This window comes from Temnothorax curvispinosus, unplaced genomic scaffold (assembly GCF_003070985.1).
Source record: "Temnothorax curvispinosus isolate PA1 unplaced genomic scaffold, ASM307098v1 QBEX01002923.1, whole genome shotgun sequence".
Classification (NCBI taxonomy): Eukaryota; Metazoa; Arthropoda; class Insecta; order Hymenoptera; family Formicidae; genus Temnothorax; species Temnothorax curvispinosus.
The window spans coordinates 86,997-104,186 of NW_020212703.1; the positions used below are offsets into that span (position 1 = coordinate 86,997).

Genomic DNA, 17,190 nt, shown 5'->3' on the forward strand with positions numbered 1-17,190 from the left:
TCTCTCTCTCTCTCTCTCTCTCTCTCTCAAATTTCCGGGGGCACCGGCATGTTTCGAACAGAGTTCGGAGCAATCGAACGCGTCGTCCAAACTCTCGCGGGATTGTCTCGTCTCTCTTCCTTTTCCAGGCTCCGGCCCCGATCCTCTCGCTCCTGGGTGCAACAGCAACCGGTCGCTTCTCTCCCGGGGATCTCTCGATTCCGAAATAAGATCTCGCCGGCCTTCTCAATGGCAATTCTCGAGCGAAATACTTATGGCTCGGAAAGTTCTTCGTCGCTGCAAACCTTGTGTATACGTATGTGTGTGTATATATGTTGTATATGTGTTGCACGCGACTTTTATACGATGGCAAAGCTTGTCGGTGCCGATCTCGTTCGATAGCTCGATCGGATTTAATCAAGCGGAAGGAAAAGTGCAATTCGGGATGCACCGGGCAGGAACAGAGGAAGGAAGTCGTGCTCTCCCCCGTCGTATACATGTTTCGAGCTCAGATGTACCATGTTTTTTTTACGTAAATACATTATTAAGGTCTTTCCTTTTTATATTTTAATTTCTTATTTTACACTATTTTTCCATCTTCATTCCATCTAACAATAATTCGTGTATCGGAGATATGTATTAGAATGTACGGATCGTAATTCCTAATCATCTGTTTGCGCATAACATATCAAATGTTCGCTAGTTTTATCTTGAATTTTTCCTTAGATGAATTCTAAGCGATTACATTTAACGTTGGATCGTGGACTAAAGTTAGAGCCGTAAATGCAGCCATAAATGCAGCAAGACACTTTACCCGCAACATCCGCTCGTTTTACGCTTCCGAGCGTCGTTCTGCATTCCCGTCTCGGCGGATCAACTGCAATTGCGATCGACACTCGAAGATCTAATTACGGCCGACCCCTTTTCTTGGCGGCTTGTTTCATCTCCCCGTCGTCCGTCCGAAGGGTGGCGAGAGCAAAGAAGGCGTTGGAAAAAAAAGTTGAACAAGCGGAAGGAAGAGGAAGAGGGGACGGGAACGCGGGAGTTACCATTGTCTTCCGACTACCGCAGGATCTCGTTAGCCTACTTTTCGCCCTCTCTATCCCTTTCTCTCTCTTTCTCTCTTTCCCTCCCTGTGATCCTCCAGGCGTACGACGCTTTCCTTTCCGCGTGTAACGCACGTCTCTCCGCTTTTTTTCCGCTTAGATAATCACCCTCCCTCGAACGCCGCCTATTGTCGTCGCTCCTCTTTTTTTTTTAACCCGCGCCCACGTCATTTTGTTCTTGGAGCTTTTCTCCCCCTTTTAAACCTTTCGCTTCCCGCGTTACTCCGATATTTTCGCAGCCTGCGTTGTTATCCTCAGGCTTATGCATCTAAAAAAAGCTTTAATCCGATATATAATGCGTCTGCATTATGCTTCGCGTAATAATTTTCGCATTCGTATAGGTGTGCAGTTTCCCAGGTTGTTTTTTATATAACTTTTACGTAAAACTTTTCCTTCACGTTACATGCTGCGTCCGTTCTTTATTGTATTTGATGTCAATACAAACTCGAAGCCATAACAATGCGTTCACTTGGACAATTCTTTTTGCATATTGCACAACAAAAACATAAATTTAAAAATATTGATATTTCGACGTTTTTTTTATACCATAGAAAGATCAACTCTGAAAAGAAGTAACTATACTTCCTTTTACGTTATTTTTCTGATTTCTTATGTACATTTGAGTCTCGTTTACTTTAAGGATACGGCCAGTTTTAGAAAATTCCTTAACTAAATTAAATTTTACAATCACGCATGCATAGCTCATTAAATCGCTACGTCGAATTAATTAATATTATTCATTGAAGTAGACATCGTTTAGAAACGTGACTCGCTCCCGTCTTTGCGAAATAGGCATGCCACGTTTATCGCTATCGTATAATACTCTTCGTCTCGAGTAGCGAAATAAGGCTCTATCTTTTTAACGATGGAAATTCCGAGCTCGTTCCGCGAGCGGTTACGAGGCGAGGCGAGGCGCGCCCGACGAGCGCGACCGGCGACGAAAACGCCTGTAACTAGCTGCTCTCTCGGTCAAAGTGCTCTCAGTCTAGTCGAGAGCCATAACCGTAACTATTCTGTAGCCCCGTGGAACAATAGCTGTTCCACAATAATAACAACGACGCGGCCGCAATAACTTCCACATTCACGCGCAGCGGTGCCGAGGTGGGCGGGCGAAAAGCTTCCAATTTTTGAGTATTCTCTTCCGCAGAGAGATATCCGGAGCCGCAGGATGTCCCGACGAATATATTCGAAGTCGCAATGTCGCGAGGAAAGTGAAAACGTCTTCTTGCCGGTAAAAATTATTTTTAAACAAACTTAGCAAAAAATTATGCGTGCAAAATTGCTCTTCCACTAAAGACTAGTTTTCTTCTAACAGGCGCGTTAATTTATTAACGGAAAAACATGCAAACCGCGTTCATACCACCGCGCAACGTGACGTGTCACATGCATCGTGGGATCACGGGGACTCGCACCGGTGGCCATGGTGTAAAAAACAAGGTGAAGCATTGCGCATAATGGCGGCAGCTTTGGCGGTTGAACCAATCAGGAGGCGACCCATTTTGTTGCGCTCACTTTAAGGTGAAGTTCGCTTATAAGAAATAAAAATGTGTGAATCATGTAAAATTTTAGATAAAACCTTAAATAAATAAATAAACTAATGACAATTAAACTTACATTTATTAGTTTATTTATTAAACTTCTGTTTTAATTCTGTTCTAGTTTGGTTACGTAATTTGATTAGAGTCAATTAACCGCACGTCCACAGTGTAGATTCTGAATTATAGTGTGAGGAAGAAGGGTTGAAACCTCGGTTGAAACGCAATTTACTTAAATAATAATAAAAAGACATGTAACGAAAAAAATAAATATTTTATTCAAACAGAATAAAATTAGGTAACGTTTTTATACTGTATACGAATTCAAATGATTCTTGAAATTTACCGCTGTTTATGTTTAAATTTTCTTCTTCTCGGTGGCAAGCTTCGAGCCATTTTTTTTTTAATTCGCGATTTTGCGGAAATGGAAAGAACTTGATGTCTTTCGTTTTCGTAGCTCCATCGGAACGACTTTTGCAATTTCTCACGCAACAAGTCGGCATGATTCCTAGATGATCATAATACAACGCACATAATACGACGCATAATACATAATACATAATACATAATACATAATACGACGCGAATTAATAATTTTAAAAAACTGTAAAGAATTTATTGCGAAAAATATTACCTCAGCCAGGATTCGAACCTGGAACCTCCCTCATTTCGTGAAGAGCGTCTGAGGTAATATTTTTCGCAATAAATTCTTTAATTTTTTAAAATAATTAAAAACACATTTTTTTAATGTTAAAAAAACGTTTTTTTTACAATGTTAAAGTAAATACAGCAAAAATAAGAATTTAAATTGCCAGTGAATAATAAAAAAATCAATAAAATAAATACTTTTTTAATAAGAAAAAAAAGATCTGTTCTATTAATTTAAACGTTTTTTAAATATTTTTTTTATTACTAAAAATGTTTTTAAAAACGTTGAAAAATATTTTTTTGCTACTTGGGTTATTTAGCAAATATCAACCAATATAAATGCCTCTCAACATTAATTATATTTACTACTTACTGCGTATGTTTTATTAAAGTCGCAAAAGTTGAACACAAAATATTTCCCGCACAACAGACGCACGCGACGGATAACGGACGTAACGGACTACGAATTGATGGAAGCAGCCATATTGCTTTTCTCGCAAAAAAGGTCGCGCGCTGATTGGTTCAAAAACTGAACGAGTGCGCAGCATCAGGAATGCTTCACCTGTTTATTTACACCATGCCGGTGGCTTTCCGGAAATTGGCGGATTTCGGAATTCGAGAAAACAGAACAGTCGCGGTATATCGCGCGTGCTGTCGCGTACTATTTCGATGCAAATATAACATCGATGCGCGGCAGATCCCGATGGGCGGTCCACGACGAAGCCCGGCCATTAAACGAATGTTCTCCGCTATATCGAGAAGAGGGTTGTTTCGTCGGCGATAAAAATCAATTCGCCGCCGGTGACGATCGTATTCGGAAAGACTACCGGCGAATTCAGTCGGACGACGACGGCACCTCTTTCCGTTACAACTTCCTCGGGGGTGCCTCCGTATTAAGATCTATATTACGGCACCCTATATGCCCGACGTACACGTTATACCTGGGACACGAAGCGAAACAGAATGCGGAAACAGAATGCGAGCCCGGGGGGAAATATGAAGCCTTCGGGATACGACGTAGCCCGTAAACGCTTTTATCCCGCGCGATATTTGCGACGGGATCTTCCAGGAGCCTGTCTAAAAGCGGGAGGAACGCCGACGATGATCGGCGCGCGAGAGAGCCGTGCACAGTCTAAAGAGACGACCGGCCAGGGCTTCGTTCCGCTTCGATGTTATCGCCGCTCGCAGGATTATACTCGGTCGTCGTTTATTAAAAGATCGTTCCTTTGTTCGCGCGCCGTGAAACTCGAGCGAGGAAACGGGAGCCCCGGTATAAGATGGTAGGCTGTCTCTTCGAAGCATATCGCCTGAATGCCTGCTCGCGCAGAGAGCCAGAGATTAATTTTCTAGACCAGAAGAAGGCGAGAAATGGGATTTAATGTGACACCGGCCCAAGCGACAACCGAACGTTCAAGGATGTTGCTTCATGAAATGAAACAATTAATTTGGATACTTGAGAATCTCATCGATGAACATGTACAGCCTTTTATATAATTATTTATATTATTTTATAATACAAATAATTAAAAAATAAATATAAAATATTAATATTAATATATTTATAATTATAATAATATAATAATTTATAATTGTACCTATAATTGTACAAAGGCTATCTCAAGGATGGTAACTACAGTCTTGTATAATGTACATATAATTTTATAAGAAATATTGTATTATGCATTATATATATTTTGATGTATAACAAATAAATATTTTGTAAATACCATGCACGTAAAAATATTACCTACTTCTAGTTATATAAAATTTTAATTCCTGGTTTTTCAAAGAATATTTTATATTTTAAACCAAATTTTTTTTCTAAAGCACATTCGATGTTGTTTTACACGTTTGTACATCAGATAAATTATCTATTAATTTCTTCAATATCCGGAAAAGATTTCCGATGAGATCAAAAGTCTACGAAGCTTGCAATCGTAATATTGAAATAAGATAAAGATATCTAAAAATGACGTTACATGTCATCGAACAATCTTTCAAGTTCAAAAAAGTGCTGGCGCGACTATTGATCCGTGATTTACAAACTACAGTTATGTTAATACATTAATCGTAATCGCGCGCACGGACGTTGTTTGCATTTTCGTCGATTAATGCATGGCGATTTATGCGCGGTTTATGCACACTCGCGGCAAATTGACGATAGCGCGCCGGACTTTCGTGTTTACAGCGGGACGGGGGATGCCGCGCCGTCTACGTAATCGCGAATATCGGCGCCGAATGTTTGCGTCGATGCGACTGTTCGTCGGTGTAATGCGTCCCTCCGAAAATACACGCGTGTACGATAATATCGAGTCCAACGCACCGGCAGTTTAGTGCGACAGTCGTTAACGGTGGCCGCGCCGAACTTGGGCGATTTAACGTTCTAGGCGCGAACGCGCGTCGCGCCATACATATTCAGTGGCCCGATAATTAGGAGTTAATATACCTGAGCGGCATTATTTCAATTTAATGCCGGCGCCACGGCAAAATCGCAAATGTCCGCGCGCGCCCGCGAAATCACCATTGTGCGACCGACGCGCATTCCCCCGCATCGCGACATTGGATGTTACATAATTCGTGCTTTGGTCTTAATTCCGTTTATAAACGCTACTACGATAAAGAATCTTCGGGCAATCGATGCGGTTTGCCAAATATTTGATCATGGGTTATAAATCTGAGATCTCGAAACACGAAATAACTGGTATGCAATAAAACCAAAATAGGAGGAATACATATATGTACATACATACATGATCAACATTTCAAAATGAACATTTTAGTAATCTTTGATTTTGATAATCTCGAACCTCTCTTTTGTTATATTATATTTGTTTTATTCTGCTGCAATATTGGCGGGATACATATTTTGCGAATACGAACGAATAAATGGGAGGGCAATATCTCAAAGATATAACGCGTCCGAATTCTTCAAAGGCTGGAGCAACAAAAAGCACGCGTATTCGTTACCGAAAAATTTCGCGTTGGCGAAACTCTACGAGTTTAATATGGAGATAAAAGGAAATGTTCGCGTTTCTCGTTACGCGAGGAGGAGGCGCTATTAACAGCGGACCGCACAAAGCCCGGATATATTAGCGGAAAAGAGGCACCGCCGTCGTGCGTTGCGTGCGCACACGCGCACACAATGGAGATTCGGTTTTTGCGCCGCGACGGCGATGAATACACCGGGGCTGTGCAAAAACAAGCTGTTAGATCCGCACCATCCGCACGACGACAATTATTTCGCGCGGACGCGCGAACACAAGAGCGAGCGAATGTATTATTCGGGCGAGCGCGGTCGGCCGGGCGCGCTGCCGCGCGGCTCGAGGACTCTCGTCAGTCTCGTCTGTCCTCCCTCACTTGTGCACGCGTTTCGCCCGCGTGGAAACCGCGCGACGCGACAGGTCATAACATGCTGTACGTTTTGTTGTTACACCCCCTTCATCCGCTATTAATGATCGTACATACGTGGCTCGCGGAAATTTCGCGCCGCACGCCGTGTGAGCCGTGTCCTACGTCGGCGTTATTACGTATATAGGTACATATGCGCGCGTGGCGCGGCGAATTTGGATCGTTCGGAAGCAAGAGATATGTGGCGACAATATTTGTTTCCTGAAACGTCGGGCTTTTGATGCTGAGGGAGTGACAATTAAACGCGGTTGCCGAGGTGGACCACGCCGCTCCACAAAATTGCACGAAATGTTCCAACGTTTGTCGTAAATTTATATTTACCACTGTTACCGTATATATAAAATTATTTCGAAATTATAACGAACGGAGAATGTTCCTTTTCAATAGCGGGAAATGAAGATTCGGCACGAAGAGATAATTGAAGTCGAAAATGAGCTTTGATAAAATTGGATGTCTAATTTTCACCCTCGTCGTATTTACGTCTCAACTATTAAAATACATTCCGATAATATAGACTAGATTGTCTGGATTACATATTCAAGATAATTAAGATTTTTCTATCTTTTCTAGAGAACCATAATTTTAGAAAATTATCTTTTCTTTTTCTGAAAACGATTTTCTATAACAAATAACGTTAAAAAGACTTAAGATGCCACTTATATTTATGTTCTTTTTTTGCATAATCTTCATACAGACCAATACAGACGAACTAATTAGCACCAATGTCGAATTCAATTGATTATAATTGAGAGATACGGAATTAAATTAACGAGTCTCCTTTTCGCTTGACTTGCTTTTTAATAATCGCGCGAGAGCAATTCTATCCGAGCTTATTCTTTTCGACGCCTCTTTTACAGCCTTTTCTTATATCGCGTTTTCAACATTGAACTGCTCGAGACTACCACCGCGTATTCCATGTTGCGCCAGGTCACGGTACGCCTGACCCGACTGCGCTACATTCGGGGAGAACGGGCACACGTGGTATACCCAGCAAACATTAGGAATAATCTTGCCGCAGCTATGCGACATATGTACGATAATAGTTATTACCGTCCCTTCCCCACGTAGCGAGAGTGGGCCATTCCACGTCGTGATATCCCGGCGATACAGCACCACGCGAGAGCGAGCCCTGTGGAAAGGTAATCAACTCCGACTGAAATTTCCACGAGGGCGGTAAAATCTTTCGCGGTAACATTAAACCGAGCGAGAGCGAGAAGGATCCTTTTCCCTTCATTGCGAGAAAGAGGAGGAGGAGGAGGAGGAGTAGGAGGAGGTGGTGGAGGAGGAGGAGGAGGTCGTAATCAGACGGCTCTCCGAGAGGACGACGGAGACGATGACGACGACGACGTAGCGGAGAGCAATTTTCCGTTGAGAAATCCGCTTGCACCCGCCGCCTTATTACTCTCTTCCTCTTCCTCCACCTTCTCGTAGCCCTGCCGCCGCGTGGCAGGACGGGAGAAATCCTTTCCATCCACTCGAATCTTCTCCTTTTCGCGCAGTGCATCGTTGGCGATCCTTATTGCTTCCTGCCGGCCGACACTTGGCTAGCAAACGACAGGGATATCCTACCTAGCTATCTACTGGCCGCCGGAATTCCGACGTCCCTTTGGTTGTCGATAGAGTGTTTTAAAACGCTGGCTGATTTTTATAGCGTCGGAAGGAAGAGAACATCCTTTCTCGTCATGTTGGATCCTTCGCGTTTCCGTTCGCGTTTTTATGGAGCTCTTTTTATAGTGGTTCGGTGGGTTCGGAAGTCAGTGGGTTTTTTTTTACATTTTATGTTCGTATCTTGGCGTTAAATTAAAATATTAATATTTATACATTTGATATTTTCTATTATATAATATGCTCGACATAATAATTAAGAAAAATGAAATTAATATTAAAATTTGACATTTCATATTTGCTCAACGCGGTTCTTGACTTTCCACTGTCTAACGCGATTTTTAAGTTATATATCGATTTTCTCTTTATTAATTATTATAATTAATTGTTGTATCAGAGCTTTTAAAATCGCCAAAAAATAAATTAAATAAATTTCAATGTATAAATTAACATTACTTCGTGTGAATTAAAACCTTAAGTTTTATCTTTATATCGATCTACTTTTTCTTTCTTTGTTATAAATTTAGCAATTTGAACGTGAAAATACGTTACAACAAATATTTATGATTTCTAATTTAATGTATATCGAAATGTCGACGATTAGAATATACGTTTTTTCCTACTTACCTTCAATGAGCTGATCCAGCATAGCGTAAATGTGAGAAGTTGCTTCATCAGTCATGACCCAGCCTCCGGTGGTCATTTCCAGTCGACCGTCTTTGACTAATCTTTTTATGACCATCTTCTTCGTCGGATGAGCACTGAAAATGAAACTTGTGATAAGAGAAAATAAATGTGAGTGTGAAAAAAATGGAATCAAACCTTTCAAAGATAACACGAAAGAACACTTTTCAAGTCTTGAAGAATTAAATAGGTACAACTAGTAGAAAAAAACAAAATATAAGAAAAGAATGTAATATCATACGTGCTAATCTGTTAATTCAACATAAAATTGAAAAAAGTACAAACACTATGCTTAAATTCTGGGTTGAAAAATCGATTCTAAATTTAGCGCTCAACGAGTAAATGAAATTGATGCGTGTGTATTGCGCAAATAATCGTTCTCCAGCGTAAATGATCAATCCCAGTTCGACTTTGGATCAATGTCGAATTTCTCGCATGGCTTGCGCCCTGATTCGCGTTTGTTTTATACTAGCTATCACACAATTCGGGTTGCAAATCATATTTATCGCCGCCGCCGTGCCGCGCCGCGCCGTCGCGTTTCAGCCAGTTAGGATTTACGTGATTTGTGCGTCCGAGTGTTATGTACGACCTACATATCCTTCCTTATTCGAAGGTGGTTTCCACATTACGTCGTTTATGTCAGCCATAAAGCCGCCACGGATTCCACCTGCTATATGTCTCTCTCTCTCTCTCTCTTTCTCTCTCTCTCTCTCTCTCTCTCTCTGTTTTCCCAGGTGGCTAGTAGGTTGGTTTAAGGTCGCTAAAGCTAAGGTGGTTACGCCCAGGCCAAACTGGGGCGTTTTGAGGATGAGCTTTCCTCGACGTGGGTCTGTTTAAACTGCACCGCCACCGATGTAATAAATTTTTTATGTACGTTCGATGTCGATACAATTTTCTGGCGTTTTATGTTCTCAGGGCTTCGGCGCATATCGGATATCGGTGCAATCGGTCTGATTGGTTACACAAAATTTCAACGATAAAATTTCGAAATAAAACACATAATAACAGTAATTATTCTAAACTACTCATGTCTGTTTTTTAAAATGATACAAAATATATAATTTTACAAAATTTATTAAAAGAAATTCTCTATCGTAGACTGTAATTTTTAATTGTAATGTAAAACTTAATCAATTCTTACTAAAATAGATCAAATTTGATTTCAGATTCCATGAAAATAAAATTTTCTGTAGCGTATGTAATAATTCCAAAAGGAAGAATATAATTATTTTTAACAAACGTTTATTTAAAGAATGCATGTAAATTATAATTATTTATGCAAATATTTTAGATAATTTTAGTATCAACAGGTATTTATTAATCTTAGTATAACTATTTTTTATTAATTTAACTATTATTATATGTATATCGATTTAGCGAAAATTAAATATAAAGAAGAAAATAAAGAAGTAAAATAAGAAATATATAATACAACCTGATATATAAAGTTAGAGCTATTTACAAAAATACGTTTCAAATGTACGAAAGTATACCTAATTCAATACGATGGAAAGTACATTCCATCTTAAGACTTTCAATCGATTGTATATATTATAACCATCTGATTCTTTCACGAGGAATGACTGCTCCTTCGTACTCGACAATTCGCAAGCATCTCCATTCCCGTTTCTGCCCAGTGATCCAATAAAACTGTATCGATCCGCAGGGTGACTAAATCCTCAAGTAAAAATTACTTTTGAGCAAACCTGCGAGATCTCATTCTGTCTCTAACAACTGGAAGAGAGTAATGAAAGCGAGCTCCCCCGGTGAAACTCATCTGAAACTTATCATTTTACCCGCTCTCTTTCTCTCTCCTTTCTCGGAATCCACTCGTGACACTTCTCCGTCTTTCCTAGTTCATCCACGGCTTTTCCGCGGCTCGTTAAGAAGAGAAGGACCGCCGCGCGCCACCCGCCGTTGTTCTCGGGTTTCCGCTCCATTCTTTCAAGCGCCAAGTGGTTCGAGAGAATCATCACCATCCCAGTCCCTGATACTATGGCTCCCTCCCTCCTCCCTCCCTCTCGGCCTATTTTACAACAATCCATTTCCGAGAGAGACGTTTTTGCGTGTGAGAAGCTTGCGGTTTAACAAAAGTCAATGACCGTTTCGAAGCTTTCGTGTCCTCAAAAGATTAGAATAACATCGATATAAGAAGCTCGTCAATCGCGCGAGTCGCAAGTTCAAATTTCGAAGTTCGAAGGTAGACGATAAGTCTTGTTTAACTAGCGATAACTAGTTTTACCAGGTGTATTCAATTACGCGAGGCTGTTAGTTTTCGACATTCATCTATACGATGCTCACTTTTCCGCGGTCGAGCCACATTTTACAATTTCGAGAAAAGCTCGCGAGATTACGAGAAAACTCATAGTTTACTTAACACACGAATGCACTAACCGGTGTTTATCTATAATTACAAATGCAGAGGCCAACATTCGCATTAATGAATCATCCCCTAAGAGAGCTCAGATCGGGAAAGCGATATTGATTATGTCTCGCGAATTCCGAGAATAATTCGTACGCCGCTTTATCGGAAATTTGCCGGACGTCGCTTAAAAAATCTTGCTCAATTTTTATTTGCTTGTTGTATATATTTATCAAACTTATTATTATTTACGTTATTCTTCCTTAATATATATTTTATATATTTAGCTATTTATTATATTATCATACTAGCCTTCAATATTTTAAATTTAAATATAAAAAGAGAAGTTTATATACGTTCCTTTTGCATAAATATATTATAGAATTTAAAGAATATTTTTCGCGATATATTGTTTGACATGAGATGTATCCGATGCGCTTTCTTCCTCTCTCTTATTCGCAAGTATCGCAAAACGCTTGATCGCGTATGCACATAGAATGCACTCACCTGTCCCACCATAGCGATAAGAACGAAACCTCGCTCCAGATAAAGGTCATGTTCGGCCACTGCTGCAGCTTCGAGACCATGTTATTTAGGATGCTCCTCGTGGAACTGTGGAAGTACTGCTCGAACGTCTTCAGCCATCCCGGATCGGTGTGACTGTGAGGCACAAGGATAACCTGCAACAGAGAGAAACGCGATACCGTGAGTTTTATCAGAAACGTGCCACAAATAGCAACATGCTGGGACGTGTAGGTTAATGCTGCCTTTCATAAAATATCTAGCACCATCCGGAAGAGCTTCGGTAAAAGTAATAATTAATTGTAAAACGAGTTGGCGGAAATTCCCTGTATTCGAGCGAATAAAAATAATTTCAAAAATGTTTCGTATAAAATTAGACTCAAATTACCTGAGAATTAAACTACTTTATACATCATACATATATTAAATGCATATACATATATAGTATATATATTATACATATCTATATTATTGTATAAACTATAGAATGGCTGTATGTATGTATATTCCCTATTAACTCCTAAACCCTTTGACCGATCTGGACCAAATTTTGCATAGTTACTCTCTAGACCTCTGTGGGAAATACAGGCTAGCATGAAACCCCATCCCCTTCCCCTGATTTCATTCCCTTGACACTTTGTGATAATCCCGGGCAATGCCGGGTAGAGTTTAAACTAGTATAATATGATATGGACGAAATATACATATAACCATCGTCCTATTTATAGTATTCCTTATTAATTTTAATTATATTTATTAAAATCTGATTTTTATGTCACGTTAACATAATTATGTGCAGGAATTAGTACATCTCGAGATGTGCTTTGTGATAATTTACGACTCGATTTTATTTAAATTAATCAATGTAATTAAAAAACATTAATTTTTCAGACAAAATAATTTTTATTAATAGATTTAACTTTTTTTTTATTAACTAATGGCTAATTTAAACTGTTCATCAATTGCTAAAGGCAAGATCAGTTGGACAGAACTTTAATCCACAATCCGAAGGGACGGCGCCAAGGTTCTGTATCGATGCGTTCATCGTTAATCAGAATCTTTCGAAGTGATCTATTACCGAGTAATGCAAGCCAGTCGATCTCGATTTTCGACGGTAACAGCCTACTAACATGGAGATTCGTTAATTAGCCGGGACGACATCGACATCGGCTTGACGACGTTATAACGACACTGTAATTGATACACTGCCGTCTCATCACTATTAATCTGCATTCGCAGTTGACGAATGTACCTGCAACTCTCCCAGAGACGATTTGTGCGGATTTATTAGTTTACCTCTGGTGGTGATTCGCACTCTCTCGGCAGCGTTTAAAAAGAGTGTTTCAATCTGTCTCGAGTATCGACGTGTCGATATTTGGATTGGAGTGCGAATGACATTCCTTTTTTTTCCCCCTCCCACCCCCGACGGACCCCGACTATGCGGGCGTGTGCCATCGCGCGATTTTATTGCTGCTCGCTTTGTTGCTAATATTTCGCACTGGAATGCAATTAAAAGCTCAACCGGATTTTTAAATCCCGCGAGAGCGGGATGCCGGGGTACGAGCTCAAACGGCTTCTGCGGCACGACGTTTTGCTCCCTTTCGTTGGAAACGATAATTGTTACGACGATAGTTTCGTCCGATTGTATAAATTAAGGTTACAATTTGATGTAGGTACGTGTGGAAAGCGAGACGTCTGATTACCTTTGGCTGTAATCTCACCTGATCACATCGACAGTTAATTCGCGTTCCAGTTAAAGCCCCACGATATTGCGTAATCTTCTACTTCATAATCGATACCCGACTCAATCGCCTTTCGTTGCGTATTCATACAGGGAATGCTTCATGTAGATAGGTACATGATAAGTTCGATCAATCCTAGATAACTCGTTTGCAATAACTGTCTCCTCTCTCTTTCTCTCTCTTGTTCCCCCCCTCTCTCTCTCTCTCTCTGTAACGATATGGAATAGTGGGACGACAATGTCAATATCGCGTAATTGATATACATACCGCTGTAGCGAGTTAATAATTCAAATGACGTGAGACGCATCAACGTCGCGCTCGACACAATGCGCGCGATTTATTATGTATTGTCAACGGTGAATTTATGCAATTTGGGACGCGTCAGCGGATGATAATGTCTCCGAAGTTCCAAGTTTGTACTTCCTTCGAATCGCGTGAATCCGGAAATGTATAAACATTTTCGACAGCCATCCGATCTTTTGTGGATGTTGAATTATTATATTGTTATATTTTCACGCATAGTTATTGGATAATTTATGCAAATGTAATAATAATAAACATTAAAGTATAAAATGTTATGAGACAATAAATTGCATGTGCAAATTGCGATGACACATCTTAACATATCTCTACTAACAATAAGGGAAAATATAATTATTATAATTGTTATAAATAAATAATGTAATTGTATTACATTTCTGATGCCCAAAAAAAATTCTAACTCTTTTACGCAGATTTTAAAAATGCAGTCTATAGATGATCTCGAAAGGGTAAATATAGACGCTTCGGTTTTTCGTTCGTGAGCGTAAGTACTTTTAGTGAAGCCGGTCGGATATTTGATTTGCAAGCTACACAAGGCGGCGTAAATCTTTTAAGCGGGAATCAACTCACAGCGGTAACTGTCATTAGTCGTCGTCCCTGCGAGCGCTTCGTCCGAGCGCTGCGTTTTCACCGAGATTTCGGGCTCTGGTCACCGCCGCCGCGCCGCTGATCAAATTCGCGTCTGCCTTAATTTCATTTCGCGCTCACTACGCGGACAAATTGGAGCGTTCTTTCGCGCGGAACGCGCTCCCGAATTTGCGAAAGCTCTCTCGTTAATCAAAATTCGTTTCGCCGGCCGTATCCCGCCAGTCGCGTCTGTCTCCCCCCTCCCCCACGACGATGGATAATATTATTTTCCGGCGTATTGTTTACCGAAGATTATTTTCCATCCGATGTTTGTTCTCCGAAAAGAACGAATATTTTTTCACCAGGAATCAAGATCATAAAATCTTATGTCATCGTTCGACAATAGTTGAAATATTTAGAAGGGATTTGTAATATAAATTGCATGAGAAGATAATGGCAAATTGTTATAATGCTCTATATTATTTTCACATATCATTAATAATATTTCATTTATTTAATCATTAATTTCTTCATTAATCAAATTTTTTGTCATTTAATTTAGGGTTTAAAAATGTAACATAATCATATTTTATCTATTTATAACCATAATAATTATTAGATTTATTAATTTATTATGTATTTATATTATAGATTATTATAATCTTAACTTGTTTTCTATACGTTATTTGATTTATACATTATCTTCCCATTTTTTATAAAACAATTTTTTAGCTTTTAGAAAAAAAATTTGTTTTATAAAATATTAAAAAAAAAATTTTTTTTACTTTTATATATAATTTATAGTACTAAGCTCAAGTGTTTCTAAATGTGTAATTATTTGTCACTTTTAAATTCTGTAAACACAAATCTTCACTTTTAAGCGTGTTTGCCTTTAAAGAAATTTAACTAAGAGTGCTTAATAAACAACGATCAAATAATGATCGAATAATTTAGTTTAATCTGCATATTCACAATATGTCTATATCGTATATCGGGCGGGTAATCTTGATCGTAGTCAAGGGCCAAGAGCGACGCGGAATCTATTTCACAGGACAAATAAGCGAAGTTGTCGGCAAGCTGCAGGCGGATACTCTGCTACATACGAGACGCATAGCAGCCAGGGCTTATTGGTATGCATGAGACAAGCGCATCGGGTCATAGCGCCCCTTTAATATACCCTCCCACGCCCTTTGCCCTCGCCTGTTCTCACCGGTCCACCATCCACAGCGCCGGCATAGGGCGGGTAGACCGTCTTCATCCCCTTTACTCGCTCCGCACGGACCCTCCGTGTACTTTGTCACCTCGCCGGTAACTTCGCCAGCTACTTGCTCGGATCGCTATTATCGTCCTTAACCGCGACACCGAACGGGAAGATGGAGCGCGTACCGGGAGTGCCCTCGCCTTGCCGCGCAATCACAGCCACCGGTATTATACCCAAACGCGGGGCGGGGACCAAATTGGAATTCAGATTGAAGCGTAAGGGAGCGTGTCTCGGGCCGGTGGAAGCAATTGCTGCGCCGTTAATGGCATCGAATATTAATACCGGAGGGCGGCGAGATAGCGCGATACCCCGCATCCTACGGCGCGCGAGAGAAGTCGGCTGGACTTACCGGACGATCAGGATGATCCTCCTAGAGTAAGACGATCAGACTTTTAAATTGGAAACCCGCGCCGCAATCGTCATCTAGATCGTCCGGATCTATTTCTTCATTCCTCTCCTGCACGACGCAACGGAAGCGACGGGAAAATAAGCACGATGGCGAAAAGGTAATATCGATAAGCGGGAGGTATACGAGGACCGTAAAGTTTCGCGATCCAACGCAAGCGGCGACAATCCTTAAAAGGTTTAGGCCACCTTAGACGTCTGAGAATGAGATTACTTTTTCGGAATTTTTTTCGAAATAGTAAAAGCAATGTAATATTGATTAAATACATTGTGGGGTAGATCGTACTTTAAACTATAAAAAACAATTTTTATTTTTAAGTATTATTTATTAATTTGTAGCAATTATAATTCTTCTACGACATACATTTTTTTCAAATGTCTGCCCTAATTCGCACGATATATCCGAGCAAGATTTTCTGAAATTAAATTACTAAAAAGATTTATATTTAAAACACTTTGTCCTCTTGTAGCTGATTTTGATAATTCGAAAAAATAAGCAATTTGTACAAGTTTAAAAAAAACATTTTTTTGCCACAAATTCTCAATTTTTTGTTAATTAAAAAAACCATTTCTTTAAAAAAAAAACTTTCAAAAAAATTATAACCAATTGACTAAAATTCGAATACTAAGGCCTAATTAACATTCTCTCTCTCTCCACAATTCTTCCTGTTCTACAATTAGAAACATAAAAAAAGGAGAAAAAATTGATGAAAACAAGAGGGATATCCTTTGTTGTTCATGAGCTCGAATATATCTACGTGCTACCTGAATGTGCAGTTGGTGTTAAAAAGTATTACTCAAAATATACTACGAATCTATTATACATTATTTTTAAGACTATAAATGTTAATTTAAGATAAAAAAAATTTTTGAAAGTGTCAGGTGGCCTAACCCTTTAAGTGGATCGTGCAAGAGCGATCAATCTAACGGAGTCGCTTTATTCCTGCCGTTCCAGCATTGATCGAGGTACGCTCGTAAAAAAAATGCGGATAAAAAATGGAAATGATCGTAAGGAGGTAGGGGTGAGTTTTGATGTACAACCTTG

General features: G+C 39.8%; 1 protein-coding gene across 1 annotated transcript in view; it reads right to left on the reverse strand.

The window, feature by feature from the left end:
- Positions 1–17,190, reverse strand: part of LOC112452067 (alpha-mannosidase 2) — a gene marked incomplete at its 5' end in the record, with an annotated part of 37,124 nt that overhangs the window by 12,650 nt on the left and 7,284 nt on the right. The window contains 2 exons of the mRNA XM_025012092.1: positions 8,909–9,042; positions 11,835–12,007. Coding sequence (XP_024867860.1) covers positions 8,909–9,042; positions 11,835–12,007 — 307 coding nt within the window. The remainder of the gene's footprint in view (positions 1–8,908; positions 9,043–11,834; positions 12,008–17,190) is intronic.